This window comes from Patella vulgata, chromosome 6 (assembly GCF_932274485.2).
Source record: "Patella vulgata chromosome 6, xgPatVulg1.2, whole genome shotgun sequence".
Lineage (NCBI taxonomy): Eukaryota > Metazoa > Mollusca > Gastropoda > Patellidae > Patella > Patella vulgata.
The window spans coordinates 33,081,692-33,105,019 of NC_065884.2; the positions used below are offsets into that span (position 1 = coordinate 33,081,692).

At 36.0% G+C, this 23,328-nt stretch overlaps 1 protein-coding gene across 10 annotated transcripts in view; it reads left to right on the forward strand.

Moving 5' to 3' along the window:
• Positions 1–23,328, forward strand: part of LOC126825396 (cleavage and polyadenylation specificity factor subunit 6) — a 221,688-nt gene that overhangs the window by 58,407 nt on the left and 139,953 nt on the right. For all 10 annotated transcript variants that reach the window (XM_056101834.1, XM_050555047.2, XM_050555045.2 and 7 more), the window contains exons 3-4: positions 8,820–8,909; positions 12,275–12,378. In XM_056101834.1, coding sequence (XP_055957809.1) covers positions 8,820–8,909; positions 12,275–12,378 — 194 coding nt within the window. The remainder of the gene's footprint in view (positions 1–8,819; positions 8,910–12,274; positions 12,379–23,328) is intronic.

The following is a 23,328-nucleotide window of genomic DNA, read 5'->3' on the forward strand; positions in this document are numbered from 1 at the left end:
AATTCCTGTATGAGAAAATTGAAAAAACATTTTTCATATGGTGAAATTGCCAAAATCTGTCTTTTCTCAAATACCAACTTTGGCAAGTCCTTACACCTTTACTATACGGAGCAGAAAGACCAAACTCACACAGTTTATAGATGACTCAGTGCTGTTACCACAATATTAACTTCAGACGATTCTGGCGAACGAGATCTGTATACGGACTGGATATCAAAGCCTGTCTAAATTCCCCATTTTTCGTCACCCAAAGTTTGACGCCATATAGCTACTTCTTTCATGGGGTGGGTTTAAAAAATTTATGCTCACGTGAACAAGCAACCTCCCAACATTTGATACAAAAAATAAAAATGATCGGAATCGACTCGACAAAAACTAGGTAAAGGAAACAATAACCCATGAAATTAATCTGTAATTTCCCTATTTTGGAGATAATTAACCGTAGAAGATAAAAAAACCTAACAATATATTTTCCTTTTCATTCATATGGTGTTTACTACCAGCCCTAAAATACATTAGTATCTGTTTTACAAAAATATCTTGAAAAAAATACTTTCAAAGGCCTGTAATCGTTCATGGCTCATCTGGCGTCAACGGGAATTGACTTCTGCAGTTGTCCACGACCTTCCATTGGAGTTTCGACGTGCTCAATCTTAACAAACATATCCATTACTCTCAAATAGACATTATTTTAAATAAAATAATCCAACGAAAATGAAAAATTTATATAAAAGTGAGATTCGAACCACCAACCCTATGACTTCCCCCGACCCACTCTCTCACCGAGTTGCTTGTCCCAGGGCCCCAAGGTCCATGTCGTGGGCCCTGTTCAGGGGGTTTGCCTAGGGCCTCTCTTATTCTAAATCCGGCCCTGAAGTGCAGCTGACTGTGCCCGAGGGCTGTAGCTACCATACTACACTGTTCAATGTCACCCACTTCGACCCAATTAGGCTTCGTTGCCGTTAATATTTAAGCTTCCACATTTCTGTATTGTAGAAATCAGTGGATGTGTCCCAAAATGAATAGTGAAAACATGCTCTGAAATTAAACATTTTGTAGCCATTTTCGGTAACTTGTTTGAAAATGAAATCTTAAAGAGACAATACAACAAATATGTTAAAGGGACAATACAACAATCCCAAATATACAATAAATACAAATACACACTTATATAGAGTACAACATGGTACAAATAATGGCTATGGATATAATGAAAACGTATAAAAGTCAAAAAATTTATTTCTCTAATTAAATTTGCAAAAAAATGTATCACAAAAGCTTATTTTTAGCACTTTTCAATAAGCTGTATATTTTAAGTATGTTGCATTCCGGTCATTTTTTTTACACCTATGGATACTATGTGCTTAGCATTTCAAAACCAAAGAAATTCTACTTGCGACCATGAAAGAAAAAGTTACAGTGCATCTTTTTCTGCACTATAAGGACAATGTGAATATGGTACCCTAAAACAAGTCCACACAAAATTAGTATGTACTGATTTTTGTCCCCCGCCTTTCGAAGAAAGCAGGGGACTATTAAAATGGGTTCGTCTGTCTGTCTGTCTGTCTGTCTGTCTGTCTGTCTGTCTGTCTGTCTGTCCGTCCGTCCGTCCGTCCGTCCGTCCGTCCGTCCGTCCGTCCGTCACACTTTTTGGGACACAATAACTCTCTTCCTAATTGAGCTAGAATGTTCAAACTTGGTGTATGTGTTTATTAGGTCAATGCCTTGATGGAGTTCGAAGATGAGCATTTTCCGCTTAGGGTAAGCAGAGATAAGCAATTTGATTGGTTGATGCTTTGGGACACGATAACTCTCTTCCTAATTGGGCTAGAATGTTCAAACTTGGTGTATGTGTTGATTAGGTCAATGCCTTGATGGAGTTCGAAGATGAGCATTTTCCGCTTAGGGTAAGCAGAGATAAGCAATTTGATTGGTTGATGCTTTGGGACACGATAACTTTTAATTGAGCTAGAATGTTCAAACTTGGTGTATGTGTTTATTAGGTCAATGCCTTGATGGAGTTCGAAGATGAGCATTTTCCGCTTAGGGTAAGCAGAGATAAGCAATTTGATTGGTTGATACTTTGGGGCACGATAACTCTCTTCCTAATTGAGCTAGAATGTTCAAACTTGGTGTATGTGTTGATTAGGTCAATGCCTTGATGGAGTTCGAAGATGAGCATTTTCCGCTTAGGGTAAGCAGAGATAAGCAATTTGATTGGTTGATGCTTTGGGACACGATAACTTTAGTTCTAATTAAGTGAGATTGATGAAACTTGGTGTATAGTTTCATTACAGTAATACCTTGACTAAGTTTGATAATGAGCATTTTCTGCTCAGGGTAAGCAGAGCGATACGCAATTTGATTGGTCGAGACTTTGGAAAACAATAACTCTCCTACTTTGATTGTTAGACTATAAGTAAAGATATACTGTTTGATTGTTCAATACTTTGTAAAAGATAATTTGTGATAAATTTATATGTGTCCTCTAATTATTTTCCTATTTCGGCGGGGGACATCAGCCTCACTGTTGGCTTGTTTTTTTTCAAATTAGTGCTGGGGTAGAAGTTGACCACCCGCTTTATCAGACAGGGTCAAAATTAGATTGTTGCTATTCCACCATAGAATGCAGTCTGTGCTTAAAAAGGGTGATAAATACACATGTGAAAACCGCAATTTTACCCATAAAATGAATAATTCCTGTACAGTCCTTTAGAGCGACATCAGACTGTAACCACTTCAGCATGTTACCTCTTGCCCCTAGGGGGTGTCATACCATAAGTTTGATCAAAAAATTCCGACCCCCCCATCTTAGCACTTTTTGCGATTTTTGCATGGTCTTCTCGCGGATACACTCTTAAGTCTGAACTAGCTGCACATGTTCTTTTTACATTCTATAATAGACCTACGTACCGCAAGTCTACTGAATAAAATAAATTTAGATTCATATGTTATTTTCATATTGCAGCTATATAGCAAGCGATAGGAACTGTCAGCGGACATAGTTCAATCAGAGACAGTTCCTAAAGGAGCTAGAGCCAAGAGTATTTTATCTTGGAAAACAACCAACGGCTCAAATCTGTTTATAATTAGAAAACGTTATAGGCCTATTTGAAATTCAATTTTAATATTCTTAAATTATTATTTTATATTTTAATGGAAGCTTACTTTATTAACATAACATAAATAAGAGAAGCACACAGTAATAAGCTATAGAAGAATTCTTTGGGGGTGGGGGGAAATAAATCATGTTGAGTAAAATAGGCCTTATCCAAAAGAGGGTGTGGCACTTTAACATTTTCAAATGGCCCATTTGAAGGTGTATGGAAATTACATTTCAAATCTAGAAATAGAAACTACAAGTATTTGGTGGATTAGTTTAAAAGTTAATAAAAACCTTTAAAAATCGACAATAATTTACAGCCTATACCAATTCGTAATCTGTCACAATTATTGCCGTCTTTTCACTTCAGTCCGGGCCGTGCCACGCTGCGTTTATCGATGTTTTAAAAATATGAATCATGTTTTATAAATTCCCGAAACACACACACAACTGACATATGATTATATTCTTTAAGTGGTATTTAGCGATCGGGGAACACATTAACAGAACACAGTTTTTATGGGATACAATCACTAGTTTATTCTAAAAGCACGACGTTTCGACAAGTATCCTCTTATCGTTATCAAGCACAAATGACAATTTAGTTCGTTCGTTCTTGGTGTTTAACGTCTGCTTCCACATAAGTGATATCGCAGACAAGACATAGGAGAGCCGAAGCTGATTCCTGTTTTTTAGAATATGATTTTGCAATCTTTCCTTTTGGCCTTAGGCCATGGATTTGGTTTAGTGGGAAGTTCTTCCCTTTATTTAATATAAAACATATCGTTTGGTAGATGATCTCGTCTGCTTCTGGATTGGTACATGTAGATGTCATCGTTTGGGGTTAGTGTTTAGGTGCCAGGCCCGTCTTATCGTGGCCTCCCCTTACTCCACTATCCCACTCTCTGGGTTTGGTATCAGTTTTATTTGCGGAATAGTGTTTAGGTGCCAAGTTCGTTTGACCGTAACTCCCCCTTACTCCACTATCCCATATGTTGTCAACTTCAACCCTAACGGCACACAGCATGGCGCTCTAGTGATAATACAAACAATTTTACTATCCTGTCTATTTATTATTATACTCTTCCAAAAAAGTAGGGGATATTGAAATGCAAATACCTATGCAGGTTGTGAATGTGATATGATAAATAGTTATGGACACTTGACATGCTTTGAGAGTATGGTAACCGATGAAGAACTTATTGACCCAACATAACCACTGAGCTGCACATGCGACACACAATAGCGGCATACACGTTTTGACACTTCAAGAAAGGGTTGATGAAAACTGCCGCGTGCTGGTTTATTTATCCATGTTTGCTTTCCTATCGGTTCTTGCATAAGATTTACTGTTTAGCGTATCTTTGCTTTAGTGTGTTACGTTTAATTTGATTGGGAGACGTGTTCGTCAACGTCAACCGACAACACTGCAAGAACTGGCCGTGGCACTGTAAGAGGAGTGGGTCAGATTGCCCCAAATCGGGATTGAACGGTTGATTAGGATTAGGAGCATGCCACGCTGAATATCTGAGGATTGGTGGAGCAATTACTCATTACTCAATTTGTCCCTGGATAATTAGTCCCCTAGGACTATTCGTATCGTACGACTATTCGTCCCCAGATAATTTGTCCCCAAAGACAATTCGTCCCTGGACAATTTGTTCCCTAGGCCTGTTCGTCCCTGGAGAATTTGTTCCCTTAGTCTATTCGTCTCCTAGGTCTATTCGTCCCCTAATTACATGTATGGCCCCTTTACGAAAAATCACGTTTTAGCTTGTGGTCCCTCTGGAGGTCACAATTATTATCCGATTTAAAAAAACGTTCGAATATATCACCGTAACACCGTATTTTTGGTTCAGTTTAAATTTCGTGAAAATCGGACCAAAACTGCCAAACAAAATGGCTGCTCCTTGTACGCAAATAGTGTAAACATCTGGTATATCAAGGTTGTGGATCCTCTAGAGGTCACAATTTTGATCCGATTTTGATGAAACTTGGAATACATGTTTATAACCCGCAGATCTTAGTTCCTTTCGATATTTGCGCATATCGGATCGTAGATCGTAACCTCGTGAATTATCGCCCTTGATTGTACAAAAAATCACATTTTTAGCTTGTGGTTCCTCTAGAGGTCACAATTTTTATCCGATTAAAAGAAAATGTGTGAATAATCGTGCATATCTGAATGTAACTTCCTGGATTATGGCCCCTGATTGTTCGAAAAATCACATTTTTAGATTACAGATTCTCTGGAGGTCACAATTTTTATACGCCCACATTTTCATGTGGACGTAGATTGTCGTCGCCCCTGTCCGTCCGTCCGTCCACAATTGTTTGTGAACAGTCTACAGGTCACAATTTTTATCCCCTTTCAATGAAACTTGAAATATAGGTTTATCACCCTAAGATCTCGGTTCCTTTCGATATTGGCATGTATCGGACCGTAACTTCATGGATTATGGCCCCTGATTGTACAAAAAATCACGTTTTTGGCTTGTGAACACTGTAGAGGTCACAATTTTTACTTGAAATGTATGCTTATAACCCAAAGATCTTGGTTCCTTTCGATATTCGTGCATATTGGAACATAACTTCCTGAATTATGGCCCCTGATTGTACGAAAACTCGCGTTTTTAGCTTGTGAACCCTATAGAGGTCATAATTTTTCTCCGATTTAAAAAAACGTATTATCATATCCCCGTTACACCCAAAGGACGACTGAATTTAAATTTCGTGAAAATCGGCCCAAAACTGACAGACAAAATGGCCGCCCTTTGTTCTCAAATAGCGTAAAAATATGGTATATCAAGGTTGTGGACCCTATAGAGGTCACAATTTTTATCCGATTTTGTTGAAACTTGAAATGTAAGTTTATAACCCAAAGATCTCGGTTCCTTTCGATATTCGCGCATATCGGACAGTAACTTCCTGAATTATGGTCCCTGATAGTACGCAAAAATGCCTTTTTATACGCCCACATTGAAATGTGGTCGTATATTGTCGTCGCCCCCGTCCGTCCGGCGGTCCGGCGTCCACAATTGCTTGTGGACGCTCTAGAGGCTAAAGTTAATATCTGATTGACTTTAAATTTATACACAGTGTTTAAGGTCTTGAGACGAAGAAGCCTATTGATTTTCACCGATTTCCGATAATTACTGCCAGAGTTATGGCCCTTGATCACTTTGAAAAATCTTGTGGGCGCTCTAGAGGCCAAAGTTAATATCCAATTGACCTTAAATTTATACACAGTGTTTGAGGTCATGAGACGAAGAAGCCTATTGATTTTCAACAATTTCCGATAATTACTGCCAGAGTTATGGCCCTTGTTCACTTCAAAAAATCTTGTGGACGCTCTAAAGGCCAAAGTTAAAATTCGATTGACTTTAAAATTTATACAAAGTGTTTAAGGTCATGAGACGAAGAAGCCTATTGATTTTCAGCGATTTCCGATAATTACTGCCAGAGTTATGGCTCTTGATAACTTCAAAAAATCTTGTGGATGCTCTAATGGCCAAAGTTAATATCCGATTGACAATAAATTTATACACAATGTTTAAGGTCATGAGACGAAGAAACCTATATGTTGTTGATATTAGTCCGATAATTACTGCCAGAGTTATGGCCCTTGATCACTTCAAAAAATCTTGTGGATGCTCTAGAGGCTAAAGTTAACATCCGATTGACATTAAATTTATACACAGTGTTTAAGGTCATAAGATGATGAAGCCTATTGGTTTTCAGCGATTTCTGATAATTACTGCCGGAGTTATGGCCCTTGATCACTCTGAAAAATCTTGTGGATGCTCTAGAAGAGAAAGTTAATATTCGATTGACTTTAAATTTATACACAGTGTTTAAGGTCATGAGACGAAGAAGCCTATTGATTTTCAGCGATTTCCAATATTTGCTGCCAAAGTTATGGCCCTTGATCACTTTGAAAAATCTTGTGGATGCTCTAGAGGCCAAAGTTAATATCCGATTGACTTTCAATTTATACACAGTGTTTAAGGTCATGAGACGAAGAAGCCTATTGATTTTCAGCGATTTCCGATATTTACTGCCAGAGTTATGGCCCTTGATCACTCAAAAAATCTTGTGGATGCTCCTGAGGCTCAAGTTAATATCCGATTGAGTTTAAATTTATACACAGTGTTTGAGGTCATGAGACGAAGATTCCTATTGATTTTCAACGATTTCCGATAATTACTGCCAAAGTTATGGCCCTTAAGTTATCATCCGATTGACTTCAGATTGATACACAGAGTTTAAGATCTTGAGACGAACAAGTATATTGATTTTCAATGAATTTTTATGACTTGAACAGTTAAATCTATGATATTAAAAGCTTTGCATACAAAACGTTAGCATGGGGCAGAACTTTATAAAAACCAAACAAATTCTAATAGTTTTCTGATAATTACTTCGTGAGTTGTTGCTCTTAATCAGATTTTAGTGTATTATAAATGTTTCATTACCGAAAAAAGTAAAAATATGTGACAACCCTTGTTGACTGCCCGGACGATTTAGTTGCTGTGGGCGTATGTTTCGTTGCCTGGCAACCTATCTTTTGGCTTGTGGACCCTATATAGAGGTCATAATTTTTATCTGATTTATAAAACTGTGTTAATATATCACCGTTACACCCTAAGGACGACTGAGTTCGAATTTCGTGAAATATCGGCCTAAAACTGACAGACAAAATGGCCCAGCTCGTTCTCAAATTGCGTTGAAACTTGAAATGTAAGTTTATAACCCAAAGATCTTGGTTCCTTTCGATATTTGCGCATATCGAATTGTAATTTCCTGAATTATGGCCCTTGATTGTAGGAAAAATCACTTTCGTTTTAGCTTGTTTTCTATCCATCTCTCGAAAATGTGGGCGTATCCTGCCTGGCAGCCGCTGGTTTTTTTCTGATTTTAAAAACCATTTAAATATATCACCATATCACCATGATGAAGGTTGAATTCAAATTTTGGGAAAATCGGAATGAAACTGTCCGACAAAATGGCAGCTCTTTGTACCCAAATTGTGTAAAAGTATGTATACCCTGTAGAGGTCACATCTTAAAACATATTTTTATATCCCAAAGATCTGTCCCTTTTGATATTTGCACATTTCAAACCATAAATTTCTGGATCATTGTCCCTGATTGTACAAAAAAAGGCGTTTGTTTTAGCTTATTGTCTATCCATCTCTTGTAAAATGTGGTCATATCCTGCCTGGCAGCCACTGTTTCAGATTTTGTGTAAAGCATTTGGACAATGAGAGGATGAGCTCTATTGATTTTCCCTTCTCTGTCCATCTCTTGCAAAACGAAGGCGTATCCAGCAACCGTTTGTTGATTTTCCTTTCCTCCATCTATCTGTTTTATTTTACAGCAAGTGGATCATGTGGGTAAGACGCTGGCTTGCTAGCCTGGAGGTCGGGTGTTCGATCCCTGCATTGGCCGGGAAAGTTCATCCAGATTTTCCGGCGAGGTTCTACCTTGTCAGTGATGCAGGCATGATAGAAAAACCGAGGTCCTGTGTATACATTGGAATGCACGTAAAAGATCCCTTGGCAGTTGGAATTCAATATAAGAGTAGGCGAAAGTGCCGCTGCCCAGGCAAAATTTCCCTCATAGCACCCTGTATGGCGTATGCCCGTCTTCATTAACCCAGCATAGGAGCAGAACAGTAGGACGTTAAACCCCATTTCATTTCATTTATTTTACAGCATAAAGAAACATCAAGTTCATCAACATTGCCTTCTTCATCAAGTTATACAGGCAAAAAGTATATGTTATATGTGGGTAACCTTACATGGGTAAGTACTAGGTTTACCTGAATATCTACAATTTTTCTAAAATTATTATTATAATGTTGTAAGCTTATTACTTGTTAGTGCTGATATCAAGTAAAATTTTATGCATTGATGGATCGGACGCAAACATCGATTTTCATATCGATGCATCAGGAATTTTTTGCCGCCATTTTGTTAATCAAAAATTACAGAAATAACATTAGTATTTCTGATAGAAACATAAATTTCCCTAACATTATCGATATTGGCATGTATCGGATCGAAACTTCATGGATTATGGCCCCTGTTTGTACGAAAAATCACGTTTTTAGCTTGTGGACCCTATAGAGGTCACAATTTTTATACGCCCACATTTTCATGTGGACGTATTATGCCGTCGCCCCTGTCCGTCCGTCCGTCCACAATTGTTTGTGGACTCTCTACAGGTCACAATTCTTATCCGATTTCGACGAAACTTAAAATATGGGTTTATCCCCAAAAGATCTCGGCTGCTTTCGATATTGGCATGTATCGGATCGAAACTTCATAGAAGTCATAATTTTTATCCGATTTAAAAAACCGTTCTATTATATCACCGTTACACCCTAAGGACTACTGAGTTCGAATTTCGTGAAAATCGGCCCAAAATTGACAGACAAACGGCGCATATCGGACCATAACTTCCTGAATTATGGCCCCTGATTGTACGAAAAATCGCGTTTTTAGCTTGTGGACCCTTGGCTATAGAGGTCATAATTTTTATCTGATTTAAAAAAAACATATCACCGTTAAACCCTAAGGACGGCTGAGTTTGAATTTCGTGAAAATCAGCCCAAAATTGACAGACAAAATGGCCGCCGTTCGTTCCCAAATAGCGTAAGAATATGGTATATCAAGGTTGTGGACCCTATAGGGGTCACAATTTTTATCCGATTTTGTTGAAACTTGAAATGTAAGTTTATAACCCAAAGATCTCGGTTTCTTTCTATATTTGTGCATATCGGACCGTAACCTCCTGAATTATGGCCCCTGATTGTACGAAAAATCGGTTCCTTTCGATATTTGCGCATATCGGACAGTAATTTCCTGAATCTTGGCCCCTGATTGTACGAAAAATCGCGTTTTTAGCTTGTGGACCCTATAGAGGTCATAATTTTTATCCGATTTAAAAAAACGTATTATTATATCACCGTTACACCCTAAGGACGACTGAGTTTGAATTTCATGACAATCGGCCCAAAATTGACAGACAAAATGGCCGCCGTTCATTCTCAAATAGCGTAAAAATATGGTATATCAAGGTTGTGGACCCTATAGAGGTCATAATTTTTATCCGATTTAAAAAAACGTATTATTATATTACCGTTCCACCCTAAGGACAGTTGAGTTTGAATTTTGTGAAAATGGCCCCAAAATTGACAGACAAAATGGCCGCCGTTCGTTCTCAAATAGCTTAAAAATATGGTATATCAAGGTTGTGGACCCTATAGAGGTCACAATTTTTATCCGATTTTGTTGAAACTTGAAATGTAAGTTTATAACACAAAGATCTCAGTTCCTTTCGATATATGCGCATATCGAATTGTAATTTCCTGAATTATGGCCCTTGATTGTAGGAAAAATCACTTTCTTGTTAGCTTGTTCTCTATCCATCTCTCGAAAATGTGGGCGTATCATGCCTGGCAGCCGCTGGTTATCTGATTTTGTTGAAACTTCAAATGTAAGTTTATAACTCAAAAATCTTGGTTCCTTTCGATATTCGCGCATATCGGACCGTAACTTCCTGAATTATGGCCCCTGATTGTACGAAAAATCGCGTTTTTAGCTTGTGGACCCTTGGCTATAGAGGTCATAATTTTTATCTGATTTAAAAAAACATATTATCACCGTTAAACCCTAAGGACGGCTGAGTTTGAATTTCGTGAAAATCAGCCCAAAATTGACAGTCAAAATGGCCGCCGTTCGTTCTCATAGCGTAAGAATATGGTATATCAAGGTTGTGGACCCTATAGAGGTCATAATTTTTATCCGATTTTGTTGAAACTTGAAATGTAAGTTTATAACCCAAAGATCTCGGTACCTTTCGATATTCACGCATATCGGACAGTAACTTCCTGAATTATGGCCCTTGATTGTACGAAAAATTGCTTTTTTAGCTTGTGGAACCTATAGAGGTCATAATTATACGCGCACATTTTCATTATTATATCACCGTTGCACCCTAAGGACTGCTGAGTTCAAATTTCGCGATTTTAGCTTGTAGACCCTATAGATGTCATAATTTTTATATCACCGTTACACCCTAAGGACTACTGAGTTCGAATTTCGTGAAAATCGGCCCAAAACTGAGAGACAAAATGGCCGTCCTTCGTTCTCAAATAGCGTAAAAATATGGTATATCAAGGTTGTGGACCCTATAGAGGTCACAATTTTTATCCGATTTTGTTGAAACTTGAAATGTAAGTTTATAACCAAAAGAGAGGGGTTGGATGGCTGAATGGTTAGCGTGCGCGTGCTGTATCATAAAGTCTGTCATTGAGTCGATTGGTGTGGTTTCGAATCCCCGGTTGTACGTGGCAAGGAGTAGGGTCGCCTGTCCAACCTCGTGGGTTTTCTCCGGGTCCTCCGGTTTCCTCCCACTGCTAAAGACCCCTACGCGCAAGCGAATTATGTAAATAAACTTAAACCATGTGTTAGTCCCGAAATGACCTAGTTTGTGTCGAGTGGACGTTAAACCCCATTTCTCTCTCTCTCTCTATAACCCAAAGAGCTCTGAATTATGGCCCTTGATTGTAGGAAAAATCACTTTCTTGTTAGCTTGTTCTCTATCCATCTCTCGAAAATGTGGGCGTATCCTGCCTGGCAGTCGCTGGTCAATGAATTTTGTTAACTTGAACAGCTAAATCCATGATATTAAATGTTTCGTATACTAAAGCCAAACGAATTCTAATGATTTTCGGATAATTACTTAATGAGTTGTTACTCTTAATCCGATTTTAGTTGATTATAAATGTTTCATTACCGACAATAGAAAAAATATGCGACAACTCTTGTTGACGGCTTGGATGACTTAGCTGCTGTGGGCGTATGTCCTGCCTGGCAGCCGCTGGTCAATGAATTTTGTTAACTTGAACAGCTAAATCCTGATATTATATGTTTCGTATACTAAAGCCAAACGAATTCTAATGATTTTCGGATAATTACTTAATGAGTTGTTACTCTTAATCAGATTTTAGTTGATTATAAATGTTTCATTACCGACAATAGAAAAAATATGCGACAACTCTTGTTGACTGCTTGGATGACTGAGCTGCTGTGGGCGTATGTTCTGGCAACCTTTTTTCTATAATATTCAAGCAAAAATTCTTGTAAAAAATTGTTTCTTTCAGTGGACAACAGATCAAGATTTAAGTGATGCAATTGTTTCTATAGGTGTATCAGATTTGTTGGATATTAAATTTTATGAAAATAGAGCAAATGGACAATCAAAAGGGTAAATAGTAAGCTTTCATTAAAAGAGTACAATTTTTATATGCCTATATTTCAGTGTAGTCACAATATTTTGGCTAGTGAAAGGATTCTGTTCTGATTTGGTTTGAAGCATTGTCACGAGAGGATGAACTCTATTAATAGTAGGGGTGATGATTTTCGTTTCAGAAAATAGCAAATTCCGTTTTAAGTATTTTTAATTCCGTTATTTTCCGTTGCAGAGCTGACCATATTTCGTTTTTTCGAGATAAAATGTTATTTTATGAATAAATGAATAAAACATCTTAAAATGCCTTTTATTACAAAACGGATCATTTTAAACCAATGATAACAAATGTTGAATTGTGAATGACTTGTAATGTTCAATGACTAGTTATTCTTTATACCTGTTTCCCGAATTAAATAACAGAAAATTACATCTTGTGAGCTCGTTTCATCTTTTTAGCAGACGAAGCCATTTTTCTCAGCTGCTAGGTGTAGTCGCGATTTATCCAAACATCTTCGTAGTTACTACCGTTTCTTCGAGAATAAGGGCTGGATTCAGAAGGCTACGGTATATTTCTGATGTCACGTGGTTAATGCGGATAAACACGAGTCACGAGCCCGGCAGTAAAATAAGAAGTAAATGAAACGATTTTTACTTTTATGAAGTGACAGAAGTTTTTTTTAAGACATATATATACATTACAATGTTTAATTCAAGTTAAACTACAGAGTAATTTTATAATGGGATACATGAAAGACGAGTTTTCGTTTCGATTAAAATTATGATTCCTAAATGATGAAATGAAAGTAGCGAAATACTAAAATAGACAGTAACAAAACCACGCGATATCATTCAATATTTCCGATTTTTATGAATAAAAAGATGAAATACTTGGATAACTGCAAAATTATTTTGAGTTTGTGTTTAGTATCAGCAAATATCGGCTTTTCCGTCTTTTTCCGTGTGAGATTTCAAATTCCGTTTTGAGTGGACAATTCCGCGATTTCCGCGATCACGGAAAATCATCACCCCTATAATAGTCTGTGGTCACAAGCTTTTGTACCAGAGTTATGCCCCTTTTTAATAAAACCATGTGGACACAATAGAGAGATCGTTTTTATATGCCCAGATAGAAATGTTTACACTGTATGTAATGGTTAATGACTGAGACAGAGGGGTTCAAGTTAGATGAACACCCGAGCTTGTGCAAGGTTGTACACTTAGAACACGTCGGCGTTCGAAGTGTTTAATTGCGCGAGCTCGGGTGTAAGAAGGTGAATGAAAATGAACGGATACGAGAGAGACGCAAGTTTATCACAGGCCCTATCACAGAAAATAATTTAATCAATTGGTCTATTAACAGGTATGAATACCTTATTTTGCACATCATAATATATTGTTGGTTACTCAGCAGATTGGGGAGTGGGTCAATAACCTGAATATAGCCAGTGTATACCTGTTTATTTACGATGCATACAAATCAGATCATTCCAATGTCAGGTTTTTGAAATACAATTTTAAGAAATGTGGATTGGTCGGTACGGAGATCGTGAAAGTTTGACCAAATACGATATTACCGTGTTTTCTATCGTGGAATTCCATGACTTACCGAGTGAATATCGAGAGAAACGATAGCACTGTCTTGTGTGTTGAAAACACGGTGTAACTCGATGTTTTGATTAGGTGAAATACATGTAGCACTTTAATTATTATAGATCAGTTACTATATTTGACGGCTAGTTCGAAATCGGAACAGGAATAAACACATTTTTCGGGAAACCCCTGGTACTATTCATTCTTCTTCTAAACAGAATATGCCTAAAGATACCAATACGTTATTACTTCATTAAAGATACATTATGGGAGATTTTTATAGAGAGTTGGCCATTCTTGCTATAACAGTTCAAAAGTAGATGATGAAAGAAGAATATATATTGAAAATTTCAGTCAAATTACTTTATTCTGAACATAGTTATCATCGTTGTAATATTTGACTAGAAATGGTAGTGAAATGTGCCTTAACCTTGGTCGATCGTTTGATTGACAGGCGTTAACTCCACCTACGTATCTCGATTATCAAGTAAAGTTTTCAATGGCATGCGGAAACGCTCTACAGCGGCCTCGCTAAGTACAGTCTATCATTTAGCCTCGATCTAACTGACGTATTCTTATCAGGGTGCGCCATATTTGATTTAATCAATAAGTGAAATCCTATTTAAATCCGAGCTGTAGCCGAGCCATCCGTGGGTCTACAGAGTTGATTTTGGGCTTGTTGTTTAAATAAAGATCTAATTTATAATTTCTATAACATCTGAAGCCTAAATTAAGACTTGCAATAATCAGATTTAGCTGTTGCATAATGTATGTTTAATATATTCCATATTTTTAATACTTGCGTCAATCAACTATTACAAATTCATTCATATTACGGAAAAATGACAAAATGCGCACAAATCGATTCTGGTCTTACTGGGGTGTAGTTTTATCCATCCAAATAGTAATTCACATACTGACAAACAAGTCACACGGTGCATACATTATTGGTAAATCACACCTCAACTAATATATCGTAATTTGCGATACATATTTGGATATTGACACGAAGATTTATCCACATTTCTCATCACTTTCAACGAGTATAAAATGTCAAATAAATTTTATAAACAAAACTGAATTCTCCGTGTGACATTTTCTGACTGAATTCATTATACTATACAGGGACATAACTCTATGAATTGGGACTATTAAACCGGAAATAGGGAATCAAGTAGTACCACTCATGTTGCGAGACATGTCAATTTCGAGTAATTATGTCAGTATTCAATTTTGAAAAAAAAAAAAAAATTCAGTGTATCCCCCACGTATTATAAATAAACTATACAAAATAAATACTTGTAAACGACTTAAAACGTATTGTAAAATGGGAAATCAATGTAATAATTCCCGTAAAATATTATTGTTTATATCGCGTGCTTCTAGTTAATAGAGATTATTCGAAAAATACTGTGTGCGTCCGATTGAACAAAAATAGTAACACACGATAAAAAACAGACGAAATTGTTTTCTAACAAAGAAATAAGAATTAAAATGAGTGGGACTTCGGAAGCCACTGCCAAGAATTGGCTTCAGACATTAGACCTAACCAAAAGTCTACATTCAGAAATGGTCACAGCTACCTGTAGCAGTGCTAAAATTCTAAAAAAAATCTACAGAAACTGATAATGCTACGGGTGGAAAAGTGAGCGAGAAGTCACATGACGTAAACAAAGCTCAGTATCGGCATTTGCAAACTTTGTGGAATGAATACTCTGGAGTTTATAACAGTATTTATTCATCATTTTAAGCAATAAAATATCGTAAATAACATCAAAAGGAAAACATTTTTTCAATATTTATGTTAAATATCATCCAGAAAAATCAAAACTATGATATATCACGGTATGTGTTTTTTTTTACTATTAATAAACTGTGTCGCGTGAAACTTGAAAGCTATTTGCCAATAACGTATATTTTTGACGGATGTCGGAATTTGTTTAATGGAATATAACGACAATAATGAAAGGACAGATAGTCGAACACTAAAAGAGGTCAATTATGATATGTGTGTATTGTTTTTATTGAATAGGGTAAACTCCTAGCTGGTAAAATATAAGATTTTTATCACAATAAAAACGATTAGTTCGGGAAAAAACTGAAGAATTCCGATTGTCTGATGAAGAAATCTGAATACTTGACGCATGCGCAGATGTCACAAAACGCCAGATATAGACATCGCTTTATTTACAATTTGCAAGGAAGGAAAATAATCAAAAGAATTTCCGTTTTTTGTAATAATTATGGTCTTGATTTTGCGTAGAAGAAATCATGTCATTCAGTAAGAGAAAAAATGTTAAAAGCATTTGTTATCGTGTGACATATTTTGCAATATGCAGTCCACAAAATCAACACGCATTTTGCGTGTTTGTGTCCGTCAAATTCGATCCCTGCCGACAATAATCTCCATACCGGACGTATTAAAAAACTTGATTTTTCCATCAGATCTTAGCGGACCAAATTAACTAAAGTGTCGCTGGATAGCCCCATTAATGGACTATCATATGACATCTGAATGATACGATTTAGATGGCTAGAAAATAAATTAGGGTATGCCGAAAATCTAGTATTTTCCGTTTTGGAGCATTTTGAGACGCCATTTTCTCCAAGTATCGCTGGATAGCCCCATTAATGTACTATCATATGACATCTGAATGATACGATTTAGATGGCTAGAAAATAAATTATGGTATGCCGTAAATCTAGTATTTTCCGTTTTGGAGCATTTTGAGACGCCATTTTCTCAAAAACGAAAACTATCGGTGGACTATGGCGTGAGTCCAAAAATGAAAGCATTGAAATAATATAAGTGGTCCAAAAAGAGCCTCAATCTTGGAAAAAAGTTGAAAAATCCTTAAATTACTGAAAATGCTCTTCTATTTTTCTTTGTTGGGAAAACAGCTGAATGAATTTTTCTGAAACTTCTTGTACAGAAGGTTAGGTAACCAAACAACTTGTTAAAACTATCCCGACAATGATCCAAAAACCGGAAGTAGTCGAAAAAATATCCGATATGTTGATCTTGTGAAAAAAGTGATTACTACGTAAGATTTCATTGAATCAAAACAACTAAAGTGTCATTGGATAGCCTGAACAATGGACGATCGTATGACATCTAAATGGTAAAAATTTGCTAAAAATTCGCAGGTTAGTCAATATATAATGGGATGCTGAAAATCTAGTATTTTCATTTTTGGGGGCTATTCAGATGCTTTCATCTAGGCTTGGGCGATAATGAAAAATAAATATTGTGATAATAATTTATCTAATATCACGATAAACGATATTATCGTGATAATTTTTACGTGTGTCTATAGAAGTCTAATTTTGAATTCTTGTGACGGTCTTGACCCCTGTCTTGTGTGCATACTGTATCAAATACTAATAAAGAAAAAGGTATGTTGTATTTATTATTTTATTAATATCAACCCTGGCAATCCCGTATAAATAAAAGCTTTTGTACTGACTTGGGTGTCGTGTTCGCAAATGATGATATAGGTTGGTTGTGTTGCCACCTTTAGCCATTACTGGATTTGTGCAAACTTTGCAGAATATTGTGGCCTGGTCTACGTCGTTTGGCTTAAACCCAAAGAAAGTCCAAACGGGACCGGAGGAATTTTTTTTAGGCAGCAAATCGTCGCTTGTTGTCACTTTTTTACTGTTGCTAGACGCCATGATGGATATTTACCCTTGACCCGCCGGTACGTAATATGCTATATTTTATACTTGTAGACGAATTTAATTCTATCAATAGAATGACATACTAGTTAGTCGAAGCAGAATATTAAGTTTTAATATAACGATAATATGTAACCAGAACTAGCAGGGTTCTAAAATCTACTTGTCTGAAAATCAGAACAGTGACAGTTGCGACTGGGGTAAATACTCTCCAACCTTGACCTTGCCAAACACATTTTCCTCGCTTACTAGTCCAAGCGACGATGTATTATCATCAATATTGGGACATGATAATTATGATAATCGCGATAATTTTTTTAAGTCACGATAAACCAGTTTTTCGATATTTTTAAGTAAGTCCGATATGATAAAATCGCCGATGATTTTATCACGGTATACCGAAAAACCGGTATATCGCCCAACCCTACTTTCATCCCGCAAACTTCTCTTATTTCCTTTCTTAAACTTCTGTTACTTAGGCAACACAAATAAAATAAGTTGTTTCTCGGGCACCGCCCGCACGCAAAATTGGTTGCGCGTGCGGCCTATTTATTAGTCTTGATGAAAAATAAAAAATATGTAACGCCCGCCCGAACATCGATAAGCAAGTCATAAAAAAAAAATATGCCGCATGTATCTACATGCCCCATTCGTGAATATCCATTCAAATGTATTAAACTGATTCAGATGTAAACGCTCATTTACGGGTCTTTTTTATTGATATCGAAAGAACCTCCATTTTTGTATCACATGATTTTAATTACCTCCCCTTGTGAACTAGAATTAGATTCGTGTTAAACACCGAAAGTCATTGACAACAATGCAATGTATTTCAATCATTCGATCTTAATCGGCTCATTATTGCCGGCTTCAGTCGGTCCATGTTTGAAAAAATCCTACTTATAAAACAATGAATCGTAGAACAGGTTAATTATTATAACTTGTGGCTACGAATACGATACGATGATAGTCACCATACCTTAGTCAGAATCTGGGTCATTAGCACGTTTAACGGTAGTTTTGATAATCCGGAAAATAATAATTGGATTACACATTTGATGGTTTTACTGACGAGTTGTTAGTTAAATTTAAATAGTCATTAGATATAAACCCCAGATAGAACACCGAATATGCTGAGAAACACACCAAATATCCTGAGAAACAGTCATTTCACGAATCCCGATGACACGTGACATGCATTGGTTGGAATTAGGTCAATCATTATAAACCAGCGATACTAGATTTAGATCGAAGTGTCGTTTACCGTGATGATTATTTTTGATACACATGCTGACAGAGGCTTACTCTTTAAAATATTGTCGTTATTATGGACGGCTATTAATAGTCGTACGGAATTTTATTTTAAACCAATTTCAATTATGGTTGTCACCATCACCATTAGTAAGCTACATATTACGTGAATTAAATATGGAAAATTATTTTCCTTTCAGTCAGTGTTCAGTGTTTGAGTAGACTTGATTTTTGGATTTATGTTCTAAGTATGTATAATATATAACTGAAAGCAAAACCGTAGACAAGTAATGACTTTCTCATTAAAAAAAAAAAAAAAAATACAAGGCCGCCCTCCCGCCCCAACAATTTTCAACAAAAGGCAAATTTTATTTTGCACCATCCTCTAGCCAGAAATGAGATAAAAAAAAAAATAAACCGCCCAACCCCCCTACAGTTTCAGCTGTCAGTTGCCCGAGAAACAAGACATTTATTTTGTGTAGCCTTAGAGTCCTAACGGTGGTCTATGGTGTGAATCCAAATTTAAAAGCCTCAATATAGTATAAATGGTCCAAAAAGGGCCACAATCTTTGAAAAAAGTCGAAAAATTGTTATGTCTTCTTCTAGTGGTATAAGGGAGATATAACACATTGGCATCAGACTACCAATTATTTGCTAAATATCGTTAAATATCTTGTTATTTTCCTTTTTTAAAAACTGTCCAATGGATCTTTCTGAAACTTCTGGTACAGGAAGTTAAGTTCCAAGCCTTGAAATAACTGATTTTCGGCCGGACATTTCAGATTTTCAGCCTGACAAATACTTTATGTATATTAAACCAAAAAGCTGTTGAAACTCTGATTAAGATTCAAATTTAAATAAAGAATAGACATCTTGAGTTGTAGTAAATGGTTCAGAATCTGCCAAGTCATTTTTGATCCACTTTTCTACGGTTCTTGTTTGTAATTTTCGAACTGGTGACGGCCCCCGTTTAGAAGTGTCTTTATGAGAGACATTAGACACAGTACCAGTCTTTGAATTTTCTAGAACGGTCCCACTAGCCGGGATATCCGTGTCCGAGGGTTGGGAAAAGTAAGAAGTTATTTTATTCGACATATTTTCACGACTCTTTCTATTTACATTCACATCGGAAGTGTCCAACAAAGTGAGATATTTTCGTACAAAAAGTCTGTCCCTAATTACATCCATAGTCAACTTGAACATTTTCTTGTAAACTAATTTAAAATATTATTACTTTTATTACAAATAAAATTACATGTCATGTTAGGTGTGATTTAGAGATAATCATATACGAAAGTAACACAAAGCTAGCTACGAGACTCGAATAACCAGTGTAAAAGAGCCGATTCTCAATATTATTCATTATTTTATCTTCACGTGGCCGAGAGAGATACATATATAAATAGTAATATTTTTAATTTTACTCGAGTCGTTGTTATAACCAGCGTAAAAGAGCCGATTCTAAAAATTATTGAAGATTTTATCTGCACGCGGCCGAGATATAAAATTTGGCCTGTCAAAAGGGGTCAATTCGCCCGGACATTGTCCGTGTCCGGCCGCTTATTTCAGCGCTTGTTAAGTTCCCATACACCGTGTTAATTCTATCCCGACAATGATCCATAAACGTGATTTCACCGTCGGGCGTGACCGGATCAAAACATCTAAAGTATCTTTTTTTAGCTCGATGAATGGGCTATTGTATGACACACTTCGTGTCTGATTCCTGAAAGTCGGTTCAGTGATGCTTACTGGTCTAGTTAGGCTTTCAGTCTGAAAGACTATTGTTTTTACTAAAATTATTATTTTTTTTTTTTTTTTTTCCCCCGCGGGAGCCTATTTCTCCATGATCGAAAACAGATATCGATCTGAAACGAAATTTTCTATTGGGAAACCATGTAGTGGCTACTTTATAAAACAATTTTGAAACTTCTCCGCATACCGGAAGTAACCGAATTTTGTACTTTTTTTCCGGAATTGAAAATCGGCCGTGGTTTCGTCAATTCTTGACCTATTTTCAAACAAATGACATTTTTGGAAACCCCGAATCTTTTCCGAGATAATGGCTATGTCACATTTTTCAATTTCGAACATTCATCTATGGCTTTTGTCCTTCGAATTTTGAAAATATGTTGTTTACGAGATAATTTTTGTTATTCTGCAAAATTTTCAAATTTGACCTTCATTTTTGGATACCTGAAGTCTATCCGATTCAAATAATATAAGTTTCATTCAGAATTATCGCCCTTTATTTTTTGAATTTTCTGCCCATTTTATAACCCTTATATTTTTTTGAAAGCCTCAATTGATGTTTCTGAAACTACTGGAACATAAAGCTATATAGTCAGCCCGCTGCGTAAAGCAATTTCAACAACAATCCGGAAACCGGAAGTAGTCAAAATAATGATAGATATTTCGAAAAAAACGCAAAAAATGGGTGTTTTGGGGAAAAACTCGATTTCTCCGTCCAGTGTCAATGGATTAAACGAATTAAGCTTTCGTTGAGTGGCCTGAGGAATGGACTGTCGAATGATGCCCAATTTATACGGATACTATGACCAAGCAGAAAAATATGACAAGCAGAAAATCAAGTATTTTCTGATTTGGAGCGTTTTTGGACACCTTTATCTCAAAAACATAACCTACAATTTTTTTTTAACTTTCTCTATCGAGAGTCCATTCGATAGTCTTGTGCATGAAACCCATCCAATAAGACTTTGAAATGTCTGGAATAGGATAAAAAAAAAAGGGACTGAAAATCGAAAAGTCGAAAATTAGATATATTTTGGAAAATGCTATATTATTTTATCAGATTTTTACGAAAAGGTTACACATTCAATTGACTGACCTAATTATGATTCTAACGATGTATAATATGTATTGAGTTATTGAAATTTAATTTTCGATATTTTGACATTTTTGAATTTTTGGCACTTTTGAACATAGGATTTCTCAGGGCCATTTTATCTGATCAGATAATGTAATATATCATTACAGAGCCCTGTAGCTATCTAATTGCCCAAATTGGTTATTAAAACTATCCCGACAATAATCTCCATACCGGACGTATTCAAAAAATGAAGAAAAAGGTTAAAAGAAAAATTAGCGCTCTCGCGAAAAACTTGATTTCTCCATCAGATCTTAGCGGACCAAAAGAACTAAAGTGTTGCTGGATAGCCCCATTAATGGACTATCATATGACATCTGAATGATACGATTTAGATGGCTAGAAAATAAATTATGGTACGCCGAAAATCTAGTATTTTCCGTTTTGGGGCATTTTGAGAGGCCTTTTTCTCAAACACGACAACTACGTTTTTTCTTAAACTTTTTTTACTCAAGAGTCCTATGGGTGGACTATGGTGTGAGTCCAAAAATAAAAGCATTGAAATAACATAAATTGTCCAAAAATGATCTTCTAATTTTCTTTCTTTGGAAAACAGCTGAATGGATTATTCTGAAACTTCTTGTACAGAAGGTAAAGTAACCAAACAACTTGTTAAAGCTATCCTGACAATGATCCAAAAACCGGAAGTAGTCGAAAAATTTTCCGATATTTGGAAAAAAAACAACGTAAAAAGTAAAAAAAAATGGTGATCTTGCGAAAAAAGTGATTACTAAGCCAGATTTCACCGAATCAAAACGACTAAAGTGTCATTGGATAGTTCGAACAATGGATGATCTTGTGACATCTAAATGGTAAAAATTCGCGGGTTAGGCAATATATAATAAAAAACACAACACAGTTTATATGGAAATACAATCACTGGTTTATAAGTATAGCACGACGTTTCGACAAGTATTCTCTTATCGTTATCAAGCACAAATGATATTTAGTTAATGATGATGAGTAAGTTGTATTTTACAAAAAGAAGCCATAATTAAATGCTGTTATAATACAAGATAATAGTTAAATTGATCAAAGGATAATTAAAACTTAAATATAGTTAATTGATGGGGGTTAACAGTGACCAGGGAGCAACAAAGCCATATATTTGATATAGACAAAATAAACACAATTTGAAGCCATATTAATAAGAAATTTATAATAATGTATAAATTGATCAAAGGATAATTAAAACTTAAATATTAGTTAATTGATAGGGGTTAACAATAGTCAGGGAGCAACAAAGCCATAAATTTGATATAGACAAAATAAACAATTTGAAGCCCTATAAGTAAGAAATGTATAATAATGGATGTATACAGTATAACCCCTTAATTTGGTAATTACAAAATATGGTTTATATAACAGGTATTATACTTCTCTAAGCTAATTAAGGGGGAGGGGGGGGGGAGAGAGCAGTATGATTGAAGTTAGGTTTTATAATATGTAGAAATAGCCAAAAAGGAACAACAAAAGAAGAAAACAATGTGATTAAAATTAGGTTATATAATAACTAGAAATGTCAAAAAGAAACAAATAGGAAAACTATGGGCCAATAGACA